The sequence below is a fragment of the Beta vulgaris genome, chromosome 1 (assembly GCF_026745355.1).
Source record: "Beta vulgaris subsp. vulgaris cultivar EL10 chromosome 1, EL10.2, whole genome shotgun sequence".
NCBI classification, from domain to species: domain Eukaryota; kingdom Viridiplantae; phylum Streptophyta; class Magnoliopsida; order Caryophyllales; family Amaranthaceae; genus Beta; species Beta vulgaris.
In genome coordinates, this window is record NC_079202.1 from 1,740,026 (window position 1) to 1,765,682 (window position 25,657).

Here is a 25,657-nt window from a genome sequence, read left to right on the forward strand (position 1 = left end):
TAATTTTTAAACAATAATAATATGAATATTAAATAATAATTATAATGATAAGTAATAATAATGAATAATTAATTATGAATAATAATAATAATAATAATTTGGATATTTTTAAATGATAGTTATAAATAAATAATATTAATAATCATAAATTAATAATAATAATAATAACTAATGATAATTAATAATGATTATTTTATATTATTTGTATTAATATATTAATACTGAATGATGATTATATAATAATAATAATAATATCTTAGAAGTAAGTTAATATTACTATTTTAATAATTAGATTTAATAATATAATAATATTTAATAATAAAAATAATGATTGGGTCAGACCACACAAAATTGCATCATAAACCGTTTTGACGCGATTTGATTGGTTTATGGGCTAAAAAACGTGGGTTATTTGTGCTTTTGACCTAAACCATGTTCCTCCTAATAATTATAGGAATAATAATGAGTAAAGTTATAATAAACAAAATAATATATAGAAATAATAATAATAATAATAATAATAATAATACTTAATAATAATATATATAAATAAATAATAATAAAAGTAATTAGTAAAATAAATTAGACCAACATAATAATAATTTTTAACAAAATAGCTATAAAAGAATAGAGTTGAACTGAACTGAACTGAATTGAACTGAACTGAGTTGAACTGAACTGAAAATAAGCTGGGGAGAACAGGCCCGAAGGGGTTTATAAGAGCAAAATCAATGGTTAGACCAATTTTAGGGGTCACCAATTATTTTATTACTTTATCTTTCCTCTACCTCATTTATGCCCAACTTGCCCAAAAACCCTTATTTTTTTACTCTCAATGGTTAGATTGATTTAAAAGATTATTAAACTCTCTCTCCTACTATTTATCATATCCCAAAAAATCAAAACTAAATTATCTAACCCAATGTACTCTTGCCACAAATCCACCTTTACATAACTTTGGCTGACAAGTTTTTGAGATGGACGGTCCATCCCAATGCCCAGTTTATCTTCTTCTCTCTCCTCTTTATACTCTCTCACCTATTTTTTATTATTACTTTTTCCCTCTCTCTCCTCATGAACTCCCAAGATTTCAACCATTGTATATGCTCTAAGTCCAATAAGATTGATCCCTAGACCTTAGATGTACGAGGTAGGAAGTGATGTTATATTTCACCACATCAATTTCGATTTTGGTAGTGTTCACTATATAATGTAAATGCATAAGATTGAAACTATCGAAACAAAGTTAGTATTATTTTATGAGTTTTCTTGAACAATATTCTTATAATTATGCCTTCTTTGAACTAATTTTTTATTATTGTTTGTTTTGGAGGTTTAAAGAAAGGGAAAGGAAAAGGAAAATAACAATCTGATTCTTTTATGTGCTGTTTGATAAACCATTCTAATTATTTCCTTCACCTCTTAATTACCTTCAAACTCTTCTATATTGATTCTCCACCCTTCCTCGAGGTTTTCACCTTCTCCCCAAACTCCTTTACACATTGACCATTACGATTCATCATACTATGACTTGACTCCACCACTTAACTCCCACCAACACCACCTGATTCCACCATCTCACCCCCACCAAGGCCTACCCACGACCACCAAGCCACTGTAAGCACCACCTAAAGTTACCAAGCTGCCACAAATCCGCAACCAATACTGAAGCTAACAGCAACAACCCCACACATCAACGAAACCCACACACAAGCACCACAAATCACCCATGAACTCCACTATCACCCACTCGAAAAAAGCGTACAACCCTAAAAATTTGAATTGTTTTAATCAAGAGTAAGAATGGGAAACCTCTTCTTGTCATTAGTCATAGCTTTAGATGGTCAAGTTCGACATATAATTATTGATCAGAAACTTTAATGATCGAATGTAACCTCTAAAGATCAAATTTGACCTTTTATGTAGGTGGCGAGAATATGAGAAGATATGGAAAGAAAAGGAAGGCATTATCGAGGAGGGGAGGGCGGCGACAATTGCACTGAGGAGGGGAGTCGGCGACAGTGTTGATATCGGAAGGAGCGTGCATTTTTGGGTACTGGTTTGATTCGAAAAGTCGATATCCAAAATTTCAGATTCGGAAAAAAGACCTGATTCTAATCCGAAAATCATGATATTTGATCGGAAAATTCGATCTTTTTTTTTGTTAAAAGTTCTAAAGCAAGTTGAAACTTAATTAATCTTTCTTCCTATTTTATCCGACTTGAAAATCCGAACCTGATGCGATAAGTTATTTAACTTAAACTTATTTCGGTAGAATAAAAGAAATGCAAATTTCGAATTTTCGGATTATCTGAAATCTGAAAATACGATTCGTATATGATCCGAACATTCGAACTTTTTTCGGATACCCGGTCTGAATTACCCAAAATTTCAGACGGATCGATGGATAAACGAATTGGATAGTTTGGAACAAATTTTTTTCCACACTTCTAGATATCGGGGAGGGCATGGCGACATTTAAGTAAAAGAGAAGGAGATTATGGTGGTGCAATGGTAATAGGAGGAATAGAGGTGGAACGACCATTTCTTGATTTCATTCTCGTTACCCCATAGATATTAAACGTGCCCTAAATGGTTTTTCTTTCACACAGTATCCTTGAAATTTTTTATATGTTTTATGTTCTATTTCTCCGAACATTAAATTTTCGGTTAACTTTTTATTTTGTGTTGTTTAGACTTGCATTAGTAGAAGGAAAATATTTTTTGGGATTTAAAAGGATTGCTCACATAGAACAACAAAAGTAAATTTTTTTGCGGTAAAAATTTATTCCTAATGTAAGTCTAAAGAATTCATAATAAGAAAAGAAACTAAAAACTAAAATTTACTCTTAATGTAAGGTCACTGCCTCAAAAATAAACAAATTTGACTACCCTACCGATGCTGGCTTATAACGATGGACACCCCCAAGGTTAATACAACACCTTCGAATTATACATCCCAAACTCAAAGGTTCGAGTTGTCCAAAACTTGTTCTGTAATACTCCGTATTTTTGAAGATATTTCTTTATAAATAAGAAAATATAAAGAATATAATTGAAAGGTATTTTAGTATAATTTACAAAGAAAATAATAATAATACATTTTAAGTACACTTACAACTTTAATGTAATCCTATTATCGTTCGGTTTATTTTAATTTCGGAATAAATAAATTAAACCGAGTCCTACTAGACCTAGGGTTGCCACACTATAAATAGGAGAGAATAAAAAAATCAGAAAAAAAATACAAACCCTAATTCTCTCTCTCTCATTCTTCTCTCTCAGCGCTCTCTCTCTCTCATTCTTCTCTCTCAGCGCTCTCTCTCTGTCCTTCTTCCTCATCGTTCCCTTGTGTGTGTGTGCGGTTCGCAATCACTGCTTGTGCGGGCGGTTCGCAGTCGCTGCTGTGCAAACAAGCGAGGGGTTAAGCGAGGCTTTTCGAGCGTTCGCGAGCGAGGGAGTACGAGGGTCCGTGTTCAACTATTGGGCGAGCGCAAGCGAGGTGCGCGAGGTTGGTGGTGCGTCGATATTCGAAATTGTGCGACGATTCGAAGGTGCGAGCGAGGGAGTTCGAGGGCTGTGCGAGCGAACGAATTGTGCGACGATTCGAAGGTGCGAGTGAGAGAGTTCGAGTGTTGTGCGACGAGTTGTGCGTGGCGGTGCAAAGTAGCGTGCAGTGCGACGAGTTGTGCGAGCCGTGCAAAGTGTGGTGGTGCAAAGCAAGGGGCGAGGCTCGAGAGTTGTGCATCATTGGTGGAAGTCGGTCGTCAGAGTTCGATTGTCGGCGAGATTAAGTGGTATAAAAACCTAATATGTATAATATGATATTATATTAGTTTTAATATTGTATAACCTGTTTTTCTATTATTATTAAGTTGTAAGTTAATTAATTTGTAATTTGAGTAAATTATTAATTAATTAAGTTTGTATAATTAGTTTAAGTTATTAATCTGATTTAAGTTGTAAATATGATTTAAGGTTTGTAAAAATAAGTAAGTTGTGAAGTTAAGAAAGTAGATTATGGATTATTAGATGGAAAGTTATAATGACCTTGCTATTCAAACCTGATTTTAGGAGTATTGGACATAAGGACTTGAAGGAGTTGGTAAAGGTGTTATACTATTGAGTTGGCTAAAATCAGTTCGGCTCACTAATATTGACTCTTAAAAGACGCTAAGCTCAATAGAGTTAGGAAAGAAAAAAGAAGTTAATAAACAATGAGATTAGTTATTGTTTATACTTTGAAATACTAAGTCGATATAGTTAATCACGTATTATTTGGTAATATTATCAAGGACGTAGCACTGAAGTACTTCCTTACTCGTTTAGGTCCTAATTTCATAAGCATAACTTTGTTTACACTAGTAGAATAAATGCTATTTGTTGCGGTTAAAAAGTGTCATATTGCTGCGGTTTTGGGCGCGCAACAATTAAGGGGACAGCAATAGGTAATAATAATATTGCTGCGGTTTTAAACCGCAACAATATATTTATTTTTTATTAAAAACGTGCAATGTATTGCTGCGATTTAGGCTAGAAACCGCAGCAATAGCTTGGCTATTGCTGCGGTTTTGTCCAAAACCACAATAATAGGCCCTGGTACAGACAAAAAAATTTTATTTTTTATTTTGCTATCAAATTTGAAAAGAGTAAAACCAAGCAAGTAACTCATCCACTATCCACCAAATTCGCAGACAAATTAAGATAAAATGACATGAATCTGATTGATATATAAAAATAAAAAACTATCTACATAAATAATACAAAAAATTAAAAAGTACAGCAAAAATAAAAAACAGTTACAGCTTAATAACCCATTACAAAGAATATGATAGCAAAAAATATATTAAAAAAAAAATAAAAAAACTGAAAAATAAAAAAACCCTAAAACAAAAAATAAGAAACTGAAAAATGAAATTGAAAAATTACCTATTGCTGTCCCCTTAATTGTTGCGCGCCCAAAACCGCAGCAATATGACACTTTTTAACCGCAACAAATAGCATTTATTCTACTAGTGTAAACAAAGTTATGCTTATGAAATTAGGACCTAAACGAGTAAGGAAGTACTTCAGTGCTACGTCCTTGATAATATTACCAAATAATACGTGACTAACTATATCGACTTAGTATTTCAAAGTATAAACAATAACTAATCTCATTGTTTATTAACTTCTTTTTTCTTTCCTAACTCTATTGAGCTTAGCGTCTTTTAAGAGTCAATATTAGTGAGCCGAACTGATTTTAGCCAACTCAATAGTATAAACCTTTACCAACTCCTTCAAGTCCTTATGTCCAATACTCCTAAAATCAGGTTTGAATAGCAAGGTCATTATAACTTTCCATCTAATAATCCATAATCTACTTTCTTAACTTCACAACTTACTTATTTACAAAACCTTAAATCATATTTACAACTTAAATCAGATTAATAACTTAAACTAATTATACAAACTTAATTAATTAATAATTTACTCAAATTACAAATTAATTAACTTACAACTTAATAATAATAGAAAACGTGCAATGTATTGCTGCGATTTAGGCTAGAAACCGCAGCAATAGCTTGGCTATTGCTGCGGTTTTGTCCAAAACCACAATAATAGGCCCTGGTACAGACAAAAAAAATTTATTTTTTATTTTGCTATCAAATTTGAAAAGAGTAAAACCAAGCAAGTAACTCATCCACTATCCACCAAATTCGCAGACAAATTAAGATAAAATGACATATGAATCTGATTGATATATAAAAATAAAAAACTATCTACATAAATAATACAAAAAATTAAAAAGTACAGCAAAAATAAAAAACAGTTACAGCTTAATAACCCATTACAAAGAATATGATAGCAAAAAATATATTAAAAAAAAAATAAAAAAACTGAAAAATAAAAAAACCCTAAAACAAAAAATAAGAAACTGAAAAATGAAATTGAAAAATTACATTTCTCAAGTGAATCTTCGACAGAAACTGAAAAATTACTGCTGTAGGTATTGTGTCGAGAGGAACGAAGAGGCGTCGAGAGGAACGACGAAGGCTTCGCGAGGAACGACAACCCAGCGCGGACTTCGAAGGGTCGAGTTTTCGATCTGAACGAGAATGAGGGATTGAAGACGACACCTAAAATGGAGGAGAGAGAAGGAAAGAAACGGATGAGAGGGAGGAGAGAGAAGAAAACAAACGGATGAGAGGGAGGAGAGAGAAGGAGAGAGAGAGAGGAAGCGTGACTGAAAATGAGAGAAAGAAGAGGAGAGAGAGGGGAGGGGAAACCCTAGTTGGGTAAATAACATAATAACGTACAAGCACCTCACTATCTTAATATTTATTCTAAAAGCATATTGTTGCGGTTTTTTCTAGGGACCGCAACAATAGCTTCTAATAATATTTTAATTTTTTTTTTATATTATTATAATATATTGCTGCGGTTTTTGTCAGAAACCGCAACAATATATTTGGTCAAATAGTCAAATTTGTGAAGAAAAATTTCGCTTAAAACCATATTGCTGCGGTTTTCGGCCGAAACCGCAGCAATATATTTATTTTATATATTTTTCTTTTTTTTTACATGATATATTGCTGCGTATGGGTAAAACCGCAACAATATCACCGCAGCAAATAGCATTTATTCTACTAGTGTTAGGCAGTGAAAATTCTTCGTTACAAGGTACGTATGCATACCAATTCAGTTGCAATTATTAGTATCATGTTAGGTTGTAAATTAGTCTATCGGAACCTAGAATCATGATAGGGAACAATTGTGATTGCTGAGATTGTTTGGTAACATGTTTATGATTGAAAATCGATATGTAGCATTGTAATTTGTAATTCTATCGTATCATGAGCATGAGTATTGGATTTGTATTATTTGATCCATGGTGTAACAAGAATGTTACAAGAGAAAAGAATTGAGTATTGTATCTAAGAAAGCATGTTAAATGATTCTATGTTGTGGTATGAATGGACAGTACTAAAAATGTACTATGACAATAAACTTGTAGTTGGACTCCTACAAGTGATGAACAATGGGGGGGGGAGTGTGGGACTTGTTCTACACTCCTACGCAGGCCTATTGTGACGACAATAATGTCCTTATAAATTTTGATAACTCAAGTACGTAGGCGGAAGGTTCCGTACGATCTTGGGATATGCATACTAAGGTGATGGGTATGAGACGGAATGAAACCGTATTTGCATTTCATCTACTAGACCAAGTTGTCTATTAAGGATCAAATAATCCGTATGATTCTAGTAAGATAACGGTGCCCGTTCGCTGCCAACTAAATAAAAAGTAAAGGATGTAATGCTATTGTAGTATCATATCTAGGAATGATCATTATTGCTTTGTTTATGTTTGTATGCATTCAATGGTTTACTATGTACTCAGCATAGCTGATTGTGTGTTATTGTGTGTTTGTTGATCAGTGATGAACTATTGATGCTACAATGGGGAGCAGACTAGGTGTATTGGTGTTGTTGCATGATACTGAGCATACGGGGGATAGTCCTTAGTCTTGGAACTTTAAAGCGTTTTCATTAAGCATTATAAGACTATTATGAATTACTTAATTAGTTTGTGGTTTAAATAAAAGGGGTCGTTGATGATTCCCGAGTTGTAGTTACATTTTTATTTCCGCTGCATTTCAGTTTTTGAGACAATGATTTGAATTAACATTCCTTTTTAATAAGCATTGCGTTTCATCGCGACGGTAACACTTCCAAAGTCGATGCGACGTGGTCATAGACGTGTATGGAAATTGGGGGTGTTACATGCTCAAAGTTTGGAAAAGAAACGTAGGACGTGTTTAATTAGGGTTAACAAAACTGTGAATAAAATAAAAAGCGCTCAAAGAAATTATTTATATGAAGCAATAAAGCAAATCTCGAAAAATATCTCTCCACAAATAGGTGCGGGTGGGGATGTAAGTGGGTAACAAACCCTATCCGCATCCATTTTCAGCGAATCTGGATCCTCAAAATTTGGACCTGATGGATACAGGTGAGATCTTGATCCTAGTTTTTTTAAAAACGAACCTGGAACGGTTCCTAAATAATTACCCAGACCGGACCCGTTTTCCCTTTTTTTATGAAGTTATTTTAAAATATATAATTATAGAGTAAAAGTTAATGTTAAACTCTTAAATTTATTTATGTTTGGATTTGTTATATTAAGGTTGAACATTTGTTTGTTTCAAAATCGACAAATAAAATGCTAAATAACGTTGTTTCGTTTTTAAAATCTTTAATTATTGTGAAAAGTAGGACCATTTGAAGAAAATAGGTTGGGATCCGTTTTGGATCCAGATATGTGGGATTCATTGGATCTGGATCTTTGATTTCATTACCCAACGAATCCCAATCAGATCTAGATCCATTGCATGAAAAACGAGCCTGAACCCAAGAGGATCCGGTCAAGATCCTTCACATGAAGATCCCTAGGTGTTGGCCCACCTCATTAAACAATGTAAGTGCACCAAAAACAAGTCTTCAAGTTCCTATTGGATGACATTCGACAAGGTTGGTGGGAGGTAGTACAATTATTTGAGATCGTACTACATAAAAATGTTAGTGACCCTTTTCTTTTATGCTGAACTGAACGAAACTGAAATAAAATAAGTTAGACTAAGTTAAAACTACAAGAAGAAAGTAGTTGAACTGAACTCAACTGAACTGAAACTGTTTTCAAAAGAAACATAGCCTAAGCATTCAATCATTCCAAGTTCCAACTCCAACCAACTATAGTGGGGCGCAGTTCTTCTTCTGGGTTCCGTTGGTCGATCAACTCTCAAAACACTAGGAACTCCAGAGTAGGATACAGAAAGAGGCGCACACACACAGACAGACAGACATGAGCAGCATCAGCAGTAGTTCGAAAGCAGTCGACACCATCTCCCCAACAGAATCATTCGAGCTTACCAACGACCTCACTCTCTCTCCTCGAATCAACCTCCTCCTCACAATCCACCGCACAAACCCATCCTCCATTTCTCCCTTAGACGAGTGGAAGTTCAAACGTTCCATCATAAACTTTCTCAAATCCTCTTTCTCTCTCCCCATTATTGTCCCTGAAGATGACCTCCTCATCACCCGCTTTCGAGACCTCAAGAAGCGTAAACGTGAAGACCCTGTTGCTGTTGCTAAACTCTTTGTTCGTGATTTAGGGTTTGTTGTCTCAAGTGCCAATAAATTTAGGAGCTTTGAGGGTGATGTTTCGTTCGAGAAGAAGTTTTTAGAATGGAGGAATGTTCTGTTGGAGAAAATGGATGGTATGGAAGTTAATTTGGAAGGGGTTCAGTTTAGGGTTTGTGTTAGTTTGCCTGTTTCTGATGATTTTTTGATGATGAAAAAGGAGTGGCAGGAGTTCTACGCTTTTGGTCCAGGTTTGTATGTAACTAGTGGTTGTTTGGTATACAAGGAAATTATTATGTTGGCAATAGAAATTCTCGTAATTTTTTGATTTGGGTAGTTGTTTGGTTGACACGAACGAGGTGGAGAAAATAGTGACAATGAAAATTCATGGGAATTTGCAATTCCTATAAATTTTAAATTTCTATAAGAAAATAATTCCCGTCGCAACCAAACAAGCACCTACTAGTGTCATTGTTTTTAGTCTTTTTCGACACTGATAATGTTATTGTTAATTTGTTATGTACCACAACAACAATGCCTTTAGTCACAAGATGATTTGGGGTCTGCTAACATGAATCGTCGTAAGAAATTGTTTTCGAGACAAAAGAAACAATAGAAGTAAAGGAATAAGAGTGTAAACAAGGAAATATTGGATTTTCATGTGTCTTGAAATATGTGAATAAGGAGTAGATAATTAGAGATGATTTTCATATATGTCCATGTTTGTAACTAGTGTCATTGTTTTTAGTCTTTTTTTATGCTGATAATTGGATTTCATGTACCACAACAACAAAGCCTTTAGTGGCAAAATGATTTGGGGTCGGCTAACATGAACCATTGTAAGAAATCGTTTCTGTGACAACTGAAACAATAAAAGTAGAGGCACCATTGGATTCTCATATACAGTATGTCCTAAAGTTTATGAATAAGTAGATAATTAGAAAGCCTTTTTTGTTTATTTAAGGTTTGGTCTATTCAATCAAATTTGACTTATCGAAACTTATTGGAGATTATATAAATGAGCCTTTCCCTGTTCTGGGAAAACTTTCATTTGCTGGTTTCTGGAATAGTCAATAGAGGTTTGCTAGTTGTCACAGCTAGTTAGGGTGAGGCTGCAGCTTCTGATTCTATGGAGGGAAAAAAAAGCATTCTATGAAAGGCAAAATATTTCATTATGATTGTCGTGGAGCCACCGATAAAGCTTTTGTCTTGGTTAATGCAACTGCATTTTGCATTCTTTTGGTGCAGTGAAAGGTGCTCTGTCTTCATATATGCAAACTTGTTGATTAGAAGTATGGATCATTGATAATTGTAAGCTTTGGATGACAGGGAGTTATTCAAGGGATGCAAAGAAAGAGCCGGATACGATTATTTTAAGAGGTTTGCCATCAAGATGGTTTGCGGAGCCACGTGTCTCATCTAAACCATCAATGCTCGTTACACATACCATCTTTTCGATCTTTGGGAAAATAAGGTGTGAAGTTACATCTTTTACTGTTCTTTGTCTTCTTATCAGTCATGTATTGATTTAGAGATCTCATTATATGTTAGTTGCTACAATTAGTCAACTAGTTTTGCTGTCACTCGCAGTTCTTTAGCTTCTACGCCTTCTAGGGTGAAACATGCTGGTAATCATACTTGGATTGACAACTATCACAAACCGTGGAGAACATTTACTAAGTGGCTAGTATTATCAATCTTTCTGCATTGATGTTGGTGTAATGTTGTAAACAGCTACACTTGAAGAGTTAGGCAATGCATAGTTTTTTCAAAAGACTGCATGATATTGCAAGCATGATGCTTCTCAGGGTTCCCCCTAGTTGCCTGCTGTCTTGACTCGATGTGAAAAATAACAATCTACTCTCTGTTCCGCCAACAGTTCTTAGCTGTCAACTCACCCGTCATTATCATGTCATGTGTTCTTGTCTGCAAAATGATATTGGTAGAGGTCTTTGGGAGTCATATGGTCTATCACTTTCGTCACGTGTTGCACAATTTCTGTCTGCCTAACACCTTAAAATTATAAGGTCCAAGCTGTTGAAGCATTGCGCGTCCAGTGCTATTTACGTTGAGTCTTATTAGCTTGGTTTACATTGCTGATTTTCATTGATCTTTGTCTTCAATGACCATAATGGCTCTTCTCTATTCTGTTCGGTCTCTGGATAGTGAGATACATGATTGCATATAATTTTTGTTGATCTCCAAACTCACCGATAATAGGAATCTTAATGTTGCTGAGGACGATGATCCAGGTAAGGATACGGATACAGATGATGGAGATCTAGTATCAGGTCTGCGATGCAAAATCGTTGTGCAATTTGAGGAACATAGGGAATTCTACAATGCATTGAAGGTCTTATGTGGTCGTTCATTGCAAAAGGTAAAAGTTTAGGCTTTTCTTCACCCTTTGCCCCTTGTCTTATTATCTAGAGCTACACTTAAATGTAGATGGTTTTTGAACTGCTCCTTATATGAAGTACAATGATGATTGAACAATGCCTCAGTGGACCATTTGCCGTTGTAGTCAAACCCATAAGCACCCTCCTTAGAACCTTCCCTTGCGGTGCTGGCACTAGTACAGAAAGAACGATTTGTGTCGGACCTAGGACCACCATTTGCCTCGGACATAGGTCCGACAGCACAAGTCTCGACGCAAATTCGATAAAGGTAATCTGCGTCGGATTAAGACACGACGCAGATTTAGAATTTTTTGCGTCGTATGTATTGCGTGGTCCGACGCAAATGGCCCTTTTAGCCCCGAGCCTAACAACACCATATGCGTCGCATGATACGCTGTGTGCGACGCACATTAACCATTTCATATTAATAAAAAAGTCAATATGCGTCGTACTTTAAACACCATCCGACGCAGATGACTTTTTTTTTATTAAAAAAATAATAAACTTCGTTCATTCCAGAAGCCGAATCTTCAAGAACATAGTTTGTTTGCCATTCAAGACCTACATCCTAATTTCCATATCCAAATAGAATAAGAGTTTATTGCCTTTATCGCCTCTACAGAAAAATAAATTTCGTTCATCCAAGATCTTTATAATACCGCAAACACTTAAAGAGTTCTTTGAATAAATTACAGAAAAAAAAAACATAAATAAAAAAATAAAATAAAATAAATAACAAAATTAAAAATAAAACAAGATAAAAGACTCAGATATTCAATCTTCAATCCTTTTGATAACTTGAGATAAATCAATTGAAAATTCAACTCAAAATTAAACCCTAAAATTGATAAGAAATTGAATCAGAAAATTCCAAAACTTAAAGAGTTTCAAACATTCTACAAAATTCCATCAAAAAGTAGCAAAAACAAAACCAATCAGATTAAGTTTAACATACCAAACCAGCGAGTTTTGTACATTTTGAGCCCTGATTTCTTCTTCGCTGCTCCTCTGTCGAATCTATGGGCCATGATTTACCTTCTTTCTCTCTTCTCCCTTCGCCGAAAACCGTCGCATTTATCGCCATAGGATACCGCCAACGAGATATGCGAAAGAGACCAGAAAACCGCCGCCATTATTCGCCACATGACACCGCCAACGAGAGATGAGAAAGAGAGATGAAGGTGAGAAAAGGAGAGATGAAGGTGAGAAAAGGAGAGATGAAAGGTGAAAAAACGAGAGATGAGGAAAAGATAGATTTGGAGGTTATGAGGGAAATGAGGGAGATGAGAGAGATGTGGAGGTCATGAGGGAAATGAGGAAACGGGTGAAGAAAAGGTTGGGAGTAAAAAAACCCTAAGCGCATCTTAAATTATGGGAAACCCATGATTTGCGTCGTGTCTCTTGGCCCATGCGACGCAAATCATGGCCCAAAACATATTTTAATACCCATATGCGTCGCACACACGGGCGCATGCGACGCACATTGTCGGATCGAAAATCTTGGGCTTATTTAAATCCCCATATGCATCGCACACTTGGGCAAGTCCGACGCACATTGTTGGATCATTTGTGTCGCGTTCTCTAGACGGTCTGACGCAAATGACTTTTTTGCGTCAGATCTTTGTTAACATTCGACGCAAATAATATGAACATTTGCGTCAGTCTTTCTTTTGTCCGACGCAAATAGGGAGATGCAAATTATCATTTTTCTTCTAGTGTGGGGCATTTCTCATGCTATCTAGGTACTTTCCAGAGGAGAAGATTTTGCAATTGAAAATGATGTATCTTCATGACTTTTGATTTTTGAATAAGAAATATTGCATGAGTTCCATTCTTACCTACAATGATCCTAACCTTTCCTAGCCTTATTGATGTGAGTTGGAATTTACCTATTCAGAGAAACCTTCCTAGTTCCTGGTAACTTTTTTCTGATGTGTAATTGGCTAAATAATACGCCCCATGGGTTCCTCCCTTTGATCCACTATAAGGTGGTTGATAAGGTCTAAAGAGTGGAGAGTAAGTAGTGGTGATAAACTAATTTTCATGATAAAGACAATAGGGAGTCTTCAATGAGTTTTTAATGGGTCAAATTCATAAACTATGGTTTTAGATCAAAGCACAAAACTGACGACGACATGGACAGATTTAAATACCATAATTCAGGTAGGTCCCAAGGGGGTGACTCCAAATGGCTAATGGATTATGGGACTTACTAATATGATGGAGTGCAGCACCATACTAGCTGTCACGGCGTAAATTTTCGTTTTAGCCGTGATGGAGCTAGATCACGATCTAACCAGCCTAACAGTATATTCGTATAATAAATCGTAACGATAATATTCACACAAAGCATATAATTAAACACAACACTTTTATTTCATAGGATGTTTGTACAATTCGTGTCACCCCTGGACATCCCCTAAGGGTGTATATTTATAGGCAATGATGACAGAGACAAGCCCCTTATTCTGAGCAAATTGCCCTCGTAACTGCCAGCCACGTGGTAGCACCATGCAGTCACAAAGCCTCAAGTAGCGCACCTAAATACGCGGCCCTTGCGCCCAGTCAGTAGTAACCGCAAGTAATAACCGTCGCATCGCTTCGCTCCTAATGCATTACCCTTGACATGGGCACGTGGCATGCACGCGCCCTTTATTTCCGACGCACGTGTGCACAACACATGACCAATCTTCGAGCAACCCCATGCCATACGCCCAACACTTTTAGGCAAGGCCTCATGCTCCCAGCGCACATGAGCCATGCCTTAGACCTTGCAACTCAGTCAACCCTCATCATAGGCCATCCTCTTAGGATATTTCCAGGACCACACTCAACGTGCCCTGGCTTGACTTTAGCCCACGCTATGCCTTCACGACGTTGCATCGTCGTCCACACTCCACCTTGACTCAACCAAGGTAGATTTAGGTGTGCCCTCGACCAAGGACACACCATGTTCTCTCACGGGCACATAAGGGTCTTACAAAAAGGTAGGCTCACCCTTTCTCATACCCTTTTTAACGTGCATAGCGCACAACACCCTATCAGAAGTTAAGGGGCTGGAAGAGGACTTACCGGCGACGAAACAGGGACTCGCTTCATCATTAATCAGGATGCCGCCAAGGTTCGGCGCTACAAAAGCCTTTGCCCTCCTCAAGAACTTATTGCCAAGAACCAAGTCATAATCTTCCATGGCTACCGCCAACAAGTCAATTCTTCCATTCCAAGATCCCATAGAGATGTGGACATTCTTGATAAGACCAGCACAGTTAGAAGCGGCCGAATTCACGGCCTTCATGGTATGCGTTGTGGGTCTAGCCCGCAAACCCATGTCTTTTGTCGTCTCCATTTTGATGAAGTTATGTGTCGCGCCAGTATCCACCTTAGCTATAATTTCTAGACCATTAACTCAGAACTTTGTAGTACATCAAACCATGGGGAATTCTCATAGTTCATGGCATTCAATAGTTTCATAGTACTCACACGAGCAGGAGTTTGCTCCCTTTCACGATCTTCATCTTCGGAAACGTTACCCAACAATGCAGAAAGTTGTGACGCTTCGGACAGTTTCTTGCTATGTGTGGCCCTTTACAATTGAAGTAGCTGTCATTGAAACGAGTCTTCTTACTCGAAGACCCTTCATCCTTCTTTTCAAAGTTTCCATGGTTCGATTTCTCAAATGATTTCTGATAAGTTTGCTTAACCTTCTTCTTATCGAACTTTCTCTTTTTTCCCCAATCTCGGTCATCCTTATGTTTGTTATTCTTTTCAGAACTTTCCCCATTGTACTTCGAATCAACGAGGCTTCAACGGAGACAATCGCTCTCCAAACTAGTAACTTTCTGTCCACGCAACTCTGTCAGAGTCCACGGTTTCAACTCCGATACGAAATTGTGGAGTTTATCGTCTTCCGATATCCCCTTAATATCCAGGAGTAAGGGACATAAATTCCTTCACATAATCTCTAATGTTTCCCGTGTGCCTTAATTACTTCAATTTTCCGCGGGCTACCCAAGAACCGTTGCTGGGCAAAAATTGTTTGTGTAAATCAGACTTCATTTCTTCCCAAGACTTCACAGCCGTGGCACCATGGGTACCACAAGATTGGCGGGATCTCCACCATAACTTGGCATCGCCGCTAAGGTACAACGTGGCAACGTCCAGTTTTCGACCATCCCCTTGCTTCGTAACTTTGAAGTAATGTTCAAGATCCCAAATGAAATTTTCCAGAGCCTTAGAATCACGACTCCCATCAAAAGCCTTCGTAACTTTGGAATTTTAGTCCGATCAAAGTTCCTCCCTTTATTTTCGGAACTCCCGATAGCCTTCTTCAAAACGGTTATCTCCTCCTTCATACTCGTGATTTCCTCCTTTAATTAATCAACGATAAGGAGTACATCAGCACCAGTACGAGTGAGTCTCGCAACTTTCTCAACCAACCCCTGAAGCATTCTATTCATTTCTAACAACTGATCGGACAGAAGTTGAATTGAATCCCTTGCCATGTTAACGGGAAGTTCATCAGTGCCCCCAATACACAAAGATGATTCTATACGATCAAGACGAGCCTTTGAATTTCATCCCGACATAGTTTCGGTTCTCCGAGATTCTGTTCTCTGACTATTCTCTTGTTGTAACTGATTAATACGTCCGAAAAACGATAGTTTGGCGGGACTGAGTTGTGCCGTCCTTGATTTTGAGGAATTTCGTCCAAAGAAATGGACAGAATACCCCGTGTGATCAGGATTAAGAAATTTCAACGCACCTAATACACTTTAGACAACTTTATCGTAAAATCGTCTTTTCTCCTTTCTATTTCTTCGAATTTCATGCAAGTATGGGGCAGTAGGCTTTAAAACTTTCTTGAACTTCGATTTTTCGCAGGGCATGGATAATCATGAGCCTTGCTCTGATACCAAATTGTCACAGCGTAAATTTTCGTTATTGCCGTGATGGCACTAGATCACGATCTAAATATTCGTATAATAAATCGTAAGGATAATATTCACACAAAGCATATAATTAAATACACCACTTTTATTTCATAGGATGTTTGTACAATTCGTCACCCCTTGGACAGCCCCCAAGGGTGTATATTTATAGGCAATGATGAAGAGACATATAATTAAACACAACACTTTTATTTCATAGGATGTTTGTACAATTCGTGTCACCCCTTCGACAACCCCCAAGGGTGTATTTTTTATAGGCAATGATGACACAAAGCATATAATTAAACACAACACTTTTATTTCATAGGATGTTTGTACAATTCGTGTCACCCCTTGGACAGCCCCCAATGGTCTATATTTACAGGCAATGATGACAGAGACAAACCCCTTTCTCTGAGCAAACTGTCTTTGTAACTGCTAGCCACGTGGCAACAACATGCAATAACAAAGCCCCAAGCAGCGCGCCTAGATACGCGACCCTTGCGCCCACTCAGTAGTAACCGCAAGTAATAACCGTTGCGTCGCTTCGCTCCTGATGCATTGCCCTTGACACGGGAACGTGGCATGTACGCGCCCTTTATTCCGACGCACATGTGCAAAACACATGACCAATTTTCCGCAACCCCATGTAGGGGTGAAAGTTCGGTGTATGGTTTGGATTAGGGCCTAATTCAATCCGATCCGAACAAAATTTGGATTTTAATTTTTTAATCCGAATCCAAACCAATTAGAGTTTGAATCCGATCCAATCCAATCCGAATTTTCATACTCTAAATTGGATCCGATCCGAAAATCCGATTTTTTTTAAACTCTAGTTTTTCGATGAAATAAATCAAGCACAACGGTAGCCTAGTAGATTTAGGAAATGAGGAATTAAGTTTTGTTAGGATTCTAAGGGAAGGGTGAAAGTGCTACGCCTACTAAGCTATGGACTATGCTTCTTTTTAGAAAAAAAAATAGTTAAGCACTTAAGCCCAATCAAGATACATAATACAAGACATATTAGTATTTGGTTATATTGGATTTTTGGATCCAATTACCCTCAATCCAATCCGATCCGAAAATCTTAATCCAAATCCAATCCGAACACATTTCAAATCCGATCCGAATTACTAATTCGGATTGGATTGGATTGGATTTTGGATTTTATCCGAATAACTTTCACCCCTAACCCCATGCCATGCGCCCAACACTCTAAGGCAAGGCCTCATGCTCCCAACGCACATGAGCCACGCCTTAGACCTTGCAACTCAGTCAGCCCCCATCATAGGCCATCCTCTTAGGATATTTCCAGGACCACACTCAACGTGCCCTGGGTTAACTTAGCCCACGCTATGCCTTCACGACGTTGCATCGTCGTCCACACTCCACCTTGACTCAACAAAGGTAGATTTAGGTGTGCCCTCGACCAAGGACACACCATGCTCTCTCACGGGCACATAAGGGTCTTACAAAAACGTAGGCTCACCCTTTCTCATACCCTTTTTAACTTGCATAGCGGACAACACCCTATCAGAAGTTAAGGGGCTGGAAGAGGACTTACCGACGCTATGCCTTCACGACGTTGCATCGTCGTCCACACTCCACCTTGACTCAACAAAGGTAGATTTAGGTGTGCCCTCGACCAAGGACACACCATGCCCTCTCACGGGCACATAAGGGTCTTACAAAAACGTAGGCTCACCCTTTCTCATACCCTTTTTAACTTGCATAGCGGACAACACCCTATCAGAAGTTAAGGGGTTGGAAGAGGACTTACCGGCGACGAAACAGGGGCTCGCTTCATCATTAATCAGGATGCCGCCAAGGTTCGGCGCTACAAAAGCCTTTGCCCTCCTCAAGAACTTATTGCCAAGAACCAAGTCATAATCGTCCATGGCTACCACCAACAAGTCAATTCTTCCATTCCAAGATCCCATAGAGATGTGGACACTCTTGATAAGACCAGCAGAGTTAGAAGTGGCCGAATTCACGGCCTTCATGGTATGCGTCGTGGGTCTAGCCTGCAAACCCATGTCTTTTGTCGTCTTCATTTTGATGAAGTTATGTGTCGCGCCAGTATCCACCTTAGCCATAATTTCTAGGCTATTAACTCGAATTTTGTAGTACATCAAACCATCAATAGGGGAATTCTCGGAGTAAATGGCATTCAATAGTTTCATAGTACTCACACGAGGAGGAGTTTGCTCCCTTTCACGATCTTCATCTTCGGAAACGTCACCCAACAATGCAGAAAGTGCGCTTCGGACAGTTTCTTGCTATGTGTGGCCCTTTACAAATGAAGCAGCTGTCACTGAAACGAGTCTTCTTACTCGAAGACCCTTCATCCTTCTTTTCAAAGTTTCCATGGTTCGATTTCTCAAACGATTTCTCATAAGTCTGTTTAACCTTCTTCTTATCGAACTTTCTCTTTTTTCCCCCGGTCTCGGTCATCCTTATGTTTGTTATTCTTGTAGAGCTTTCCCCATTGTACTTCCAATCAACGATGCTTCAGCGGAGACAATCGCTTCCTCCAAACTAGTAACTTTCTGTCTACGCAACTCTGTCAAAGTCCACGGATTCAACCCCGATACAAAATTGTGGAGTTTATCTTCTTCCGACATCCCCTTAATATCCAGGAGTAAGGGACATAAATTCCTTCACATAATCTCTAATGTTTCCCGTCTGCCTTAATTACTTCAATTTTCCGCGGGCTACCCAAGAACCGTTGTTCGGCAAAAATTGTTTGCGTAAATCAGACTTCATTTCTTCCCAAGACTTCACAGCCGTGGCATCATCGGTACTGCCAGATTGGCGGGATCTCCACCATAACTTGGCATCGTCGCTAAGGTACAACACGACAACGTCCAGTTTTCGACCATCCCCTTGCTTCGTAACTTTGAAGTAATGTTCAAGATCCTAAATGAAATTTTCCAGAGCCTTAGAATCACGACTCCCATCAAAAGCCTTCGGTTTTTGGAATTTTAGTCCGATCAAAGTTCCTCCCTTTATTTTCGGAAGTCCCAACAGCCTTCTTCAAAACAGTTATCTCCTCCTTCAGACCCGCTATTTCCTTCTTTAATTCATCAACGATAGGGTGTACATCACCACAAGTAGGAGTGAGTCTCGCAACTTTCTCAACCAACCCCTGAAGCATTCCATTCATTTTTGACAACTGATCGGACAGAAGTTGAATTGAATCCCTTGCCGTGTTAACTGGAAGTTCACCAGTGCCCCCAATACCCAAAGATGATTCTATACGATCAAGACGAGCCTGAATTTCGTCCCGACATAGTTTCAGTTCTCCAATATTCTGTTCTCCGACTTTTTCTTGTTGCAACTGATAAATACGTCCGAAAAACGATAGTTTGGTGGGACTGAGTTGTGCCGTCCTTGATTTTGAGGAAGTTCGTCCGAGAAATTGACAGAATACCCTGTATGATCAGGATTAAGAAATGTCAACGCACCTTCAAGTGAATTAATGACATTGTAGACAACTTTATCGTAAAATCGTCTTTTCTCCTTTCTATTTCTTCGAATTTCACGCAAGTATGGGGCAGTAGGCTTTAAAACTTTCTTGAACTTCGATTTTTCGCGGGGCATTGATAATCATGAGCCTTGCTGTGATACCAAATTGTCACAGCGTAAATTTTCGTTTTTGCCGTCGTAGCACTAGATCGCGATCTAACCAGCCTAACGGTATATTCCTATAATAAATCGTAACGATAATATTCACACAAAGCATATAATTAAATACAGCACTTTTATTTCATAGGATGTTTGTACAATTTGTGTCACCCCTTGGACAGCCCCCAAGGGTGTATATTTATAGGCAATGATGACAGAGACATATAATTAAACACAACACTTTTATTTCATAAGATGTTTGTACAATTCGTGTCACCCCTTGGACAGCCCCCAAGGGTCTATATTTATAGGCAATGATGACACAAAGCATATAATTAAACACAACACTTTTATTTCATAGGATGTTTGTACAATTCGTGTCACCCCTTGGACAACCCTCAAGGGTCTATATTTATGGGCAATGATGACAGAGACAAGCCCCTCTCTCTGAGCAAACTGTCTTCGTAACTGCGAGCCACGTGGCAGCAGCATGCAATAACAAAGGCCCAAGCAGCGTGCCTAGGTACGCGACCGTTGCGCCCACTCACTAGTAACCGCAAGTAATAACCGTCGCGTCGCTTCGCTCCTCATGCATTACCCTTGACACGGGGGCGTGGCATGCACGCGCCCTTTATTTCCGACGCACATGTCTGTAATGGAACCTGCAACCACAGACTTACTTTCCCCTTGGAGAGGAAATACCAAGCAGAATATTCAACCAGAAGAGAAATATAGAGATAAGAGCAGAAGAGAGAGATTTCTTGTATTGCTGAAAAGAGAAAGAAAAATTACACCTAAGAGGTTTTCGAGTAACCCCACACTCCTTAATTAATTAAGAGATTACTTTTCTGAATAATCCTTCTTAAATCCCTCTTCTTCTATTTATACTACTGCTAGTACTATTCTCTCTCTAGGAAGGTTCTCTGCTCTTTCCTTGGTGATTGTGCCAATGATTGCACACCTCTCTGCTCATGACATCTGGCTGTCCTTGTAACGGTTTTCAGTAGCAGCCCCAGGTGCTCCTCTGTTGACGTGGCGTCTAGAATAGGTGAATCTCACTGGTGGTCTAGATTGGGCTGGCCCATCAGTCGAATCTATTACACTGTAATGGAACCTGCAACCACAGACTTACTTTCCCCTTGGAGAGGAAATACCAAGCAGAATATTCAACCAGAAGAGAAATATAGAGATAAGAGCAGAAGAGAGAGATTTCTTGTATTGCTGAAAAGAGAAAGAAAAATTACACCTGAGAGGTTTTCGAGTAACCCCACACTCCTTAATTAATTAAGAGATTACTTTTCTGAATAATCCTTCTTAAATCCTTCTTCTTCTATTTATACTACTGCTAGTACTATTCTCTCTCTAGGAAGGTTCTCTGCTCTTTCCTTGGTGATTGTGCCAATGATTGCACACCTCTCTGCTCATGACATCTGGCTGTCCTTGTAACGGTTTTCAGTAGCAGCCCCAGGTGCTCCTCTGTTGACGTGGCGACTAGAATAGGTGAATATCACTGGTGGTCTAGATTGGGCTGGCCCATCAGTGGAGTCTATTACAATGTGCACAACACATGACCAAGCTTCTAGCAACCCCATGCCATGCGCCCAACACTCTAAGGCAAGGCCTCATGCTCCTAGCGCACATGAGCCACGCCTTAGACCTTGCAACTCAGTCAACCCTCATCATAGGCCATCCTCTTACGATATTTCCAGCACCACACTCAACGTGCCCTGGCTTGACTTAGCCCACGCTATGCCTTCACGACGTTGCATCGTCGTCCACACTCAACCTTGACTCACCCAAGGTAGATCTAGGTGTGCCCTCGACCAAGGACACACCATGCCCGCCCAAGGGCACATAGTGGTCTTACACTAGCCCATAGACTACCTTTGCTAAGGTTTCCTCTTAAAGTGTATATTTTGATGATTTGAAGTCTAGGCCAAATAACATTATCACTACATACTTCGTCTGTTTCAAAATAGTTGCACCATTTACTTTTTCACATTTGCCGAGACACTTTTTTGAATGTTAATATCTTTAATTATGTATAAGTAAAAATTACAAAAAATTGATATTTGAAAGCCTCGTATTGAGACGAATTTAACAAAATCCTACTTGACTATATATTTACTTATATAATGGTGAGAGAATGCTTGTCAAAGTTGATTGATGAATAGTGACCAGATGCCAAATGGTGCAACTATTTCGAAATGAAGGAAGTATAATATAAGGTGGGCTATTTAATCACACAAATACTAATATGACATAACTTTTGCTGTGATAGGCTTTCCTCTGAAATGGCCGCCACAATGTTTTTGTTTAACATTGAGCTGTTTGTCCTTTACGATTTCATAATTGTTGTGATTTAGAGAAGAGGAAGAGTTGTGTATTCTTTTTACCTGTATTACACCATGAGGTAGAAACCAAAACAATATATAAAAGCTACAGAATATCACACCAAGGATGAACAGTAGAACTCAAAGATAGTTTCCTATACCAATGCCAATACTGTAGCATAACATCACCAATATCCTAAAGATGATATTACTCACCTAGTCTAATTTCAATATTGAAAATAAACCACAATAGATATATTTTGCTAAATCTCCAATATCTCATATTTTCAACACATATTTTCAGTTGCCTGCATAGCATTTGTTTTGAGATAAGTGTAATTAGCACATCATGTAGATAATTTTGTTGCAAGAAGTAGTTTGAGCAGTCAATATGCTGATTTTAAGTTCTGTAAAGAGCAATCTAATGCTATTTTGGTATGTTTTCAAGTGTATTTTTGCCCTTTTGGCTTTCTGCCAAAAATTTTAATTTATAGATCAAGTGTAAGGGTGTAAATGATTAATTGCTAATTCATTGACTACTTTTTATGGATTCTGCAGATGCTATTTCATAGTGAAATCTACTAATTGCTTTCTTGGTTACTCCCTCGTTTCTAATGTGCAATAACCTGGAGCTATGGGCAGGAAGGATCACGTATGAAGGCGGACTATGAAGTAACCTGGGATAAGGACAGATTTTTCCAAAGTGCACGGCGTCACACGCAAGAGAGGAGGAGCCGAAACGCAGCAGTTGGTGCGGGGCAATACAGAAATGAAGGACGTCCATCCTACAGGTCTCGCTACAGTCCTGAGGATGTACGCTCAAAAAGATCCAAGGTGAAATTTTAAATGATTTGGGGCTCTGAAATACTATACCGTTTTATCTGTCTCTTTCTAGGTGAACCTGGTAGGTTTCCATCCAAAATGGGCTATTTTAGCTCAATTTTATTTATGTTGTCGCTTGAGTCTAGTTGGGGCTTTTTTCTCACCTCACTTTGTGGATCCACACCTTTTGATGGCTTATACTCTTATTTGAGAAATTAAAGGTTTCCTTTAATGCAGGAATAAGGATTCATTTGAGAAAGGAGCTATTGTTTAGGTTGAAGATTAAAAGGGTGAACACTGGACCGATGTAGCTGGGACTATTTCGGGTACCCTAAGCCTCAATTACAGTTCACATCACCTCTTAAGATTGCTTTGATGATGAGGTTGTTCTGCTTTTATTTAAACATCTCAGATCTCACTTTAGCCAAGAGTGTAAAAATGTGTCATCTCCTTACCATACTTCTGATGTTTCTTGATATGCTGATTCTGACAAAAATAATTGGACTGGCTAATGAGTTCTGAAAGTTCATTTCCGAATTTCTTTTTGCTGTGTTTTTAGACATATTTTATAGTCACTTTGTATTAGGTTCTAGCATTATTTTTGATGCGGCAAGTCTATCAACATGATTGTCTTATGAAACTATGTCTGTGCTTGCAATGTGCATGATGTAATGGCTGAAAGCCTGAAACTACGTTTACTCCAACATCACGAGTTCACGACAGTACACAGGGTTATGTTCGATTGTTTTAAAATGTTGTGGTGTCGTATTTTTCGTGGATCCAAAGGTTATGTTACTAGGGTCATTTGATGAGGGTACGTATGATCCCCCACTGGAACTAGTTTCAGCAACCCAGAGAGTACAAATTGGTGATGATACTAATGTCATCTGAGGCTATGATCCTCCATTGAAGGTTTTATTAATCACTCCAGTGTTTTCAAGCATATATTTATGAAATGGGGAGTACATCTGAAGAATTCTTCACAATTCCTTTCTTTTTGTTAGTTTCATTTGCTCTTCGTAAGTCAAAGTTTTCTAATTTTAACATAGCAAATGATTTAGATATAAAGAAACATGTTACTATAAGCTACTTATAATAATTTGATTAATGATTTTTTGTCAAATATAGTTACAAGATACTCCCTCTGTATTTTTTTATCTTTCCTACTTTGACTTTGCACGTTTACCAATGCATTTATTGCACATTAAATATCTTTCATTACATATTAATAAAAATTATAATGATTGAATATTAATAAAGTACTCATTGAGACGAATCAAACAAGATCCCATATGACTATATTTTTTCTTATATATTGAGAAAAATCTAAAAGATTCTCTCTAATTGTGAATATTGTCAAGATTCTAAGTGAGAAAGATAAAAAAATACAGAGGGAGTAACAACCAAGTTAAAATTTACTTGAAAATAATTAACCTGTCTATACATGTCTTATCCTATACTCTTTTTTCTTTTTAGGAAATGCAATGGAAAAGTTTTGTGCTTTTAACTTTTTTCCTCTCCGTTGAAAAACATGATCTTTTCCGTCCACTTTTCTTCCATACCATCTCATATTTTTCATTCAATTCTCATGTTTAATATTCTTACCTAATATTCTTACCTCTTCTCCTTTTTTTCCCTTCTTTTTTTCTCCCGCCACATTCAAGTCTCATGTATGTTTGATCAACGTTTATTTCATTGAGGTAATTATGTATCTAATTACAATTGTTTCAATATTGATAACCTAACGAAAGAAAAAGGAAGAATCTCTGTAACTCAATCCATATTTCTACATTTTGATCATGGACATCCAAAACATTCCTGTCTCTTCTTGTCCAAGTTGACTATGTTTTAGATAGTTAAGTTAAAGTCCCTCGTGAGTTGTAAGGAGGAGGTGAAATTGGAGATTCCTATTACAAGGGGTAAAAATTAATCCCATGACCTTTGGAATCGGATGTGATGTCAATATCACTAGGTTATCACATGCTGATTTCTAATCTCCACTATTAGTGTTTAATAATTGGAGGTATTATATGTTTCATCTATCTCCATGCCTTCTCATACCTAACCAAAGAAAGAAGAAGAAGGGTCTCGCTTATGCCTTGGTTGGTGTATAATGTATATGGCTAAAATTGGACAATGAATTTGCACTAGTAATGATAAGAGGAGTAGGTTTGATTGGTGTTACATTTTCCTTCTGTTTCAAATTGTGTTTTTTCTACTTTGATTTTGTTGTCTCTAAAAAAGATTCTAAACAGGAAAAACAAAAAGGAATATAGGGAGTATGATTTAGAAAATCTATTAAACAAATCGTATTCTCATGGGATCGAATGGTTGCAAAGACTAGTTAACGCTTAATCACAAAGAAATTCCAGCATATAATCTCTACAAATAAGAAAGTTATATATAAACTATATGTAAAAAAA

At 37.7% G+C, this 25,657-nt stretch overlaps 1 protein-coding gene and 1 long non-coding RNA gene across 3 annotated transcripts; both read left to right on the forward strand.

The window, feature by feature from the left end:
• Positions 1-1,230: 1,230 nt before the first annotated feature.
• On the forward strand, positions 1,231-4,033 carry LOC125499321 (uncharacterized). The gene is made up of 2 exons (XR_007276066.2): positions 1,231-1,797; positions 1,927-4,033. It is a non-coding gene; the product is annotated as an uncharacterized LOC125499321 (long non-coding RNA).
• A 4,683-nt stretch (positions 4,034-8,716) lies between these two features.
• LOC104902002 (uncharacterized) lies at positions 8,717-23,877 on the forward strand. Of its 2 annotated transcripts, XM_010689646.4 has the most exons (5): positions 8,719-9,376; positions 10,455-10,599; positions 11,346-11,505; positions 23,055-23,246; positions 23,472-23,877. In XM_010689646.4, the coding sequence occupies exons 1-5, from the start codon at positions 8,845-8,847 to the stop codon at positions 23,475-23,477; spliced, it is 1,035 nt and encodes a 344-aa protein (XP_010687948.2). In that variant the 5' UTR covers positions 8,719-8,844; the 3' UTR covers positions 23,478-23,877. The 2 variants fall into 2 exon arrangements, with proteins under 2 accessions (XP_048503724.1, XP_010687948.2); XM_048647767.2 differs by lacking the exon at positions 23,472-23,877 and having other exon boundaries at positions 8,717-9,376; positions 22,971-23,108.
• The last annotated feature ends 1,780 nt before the right edge of the window (positions 23,878-25,657 follow it).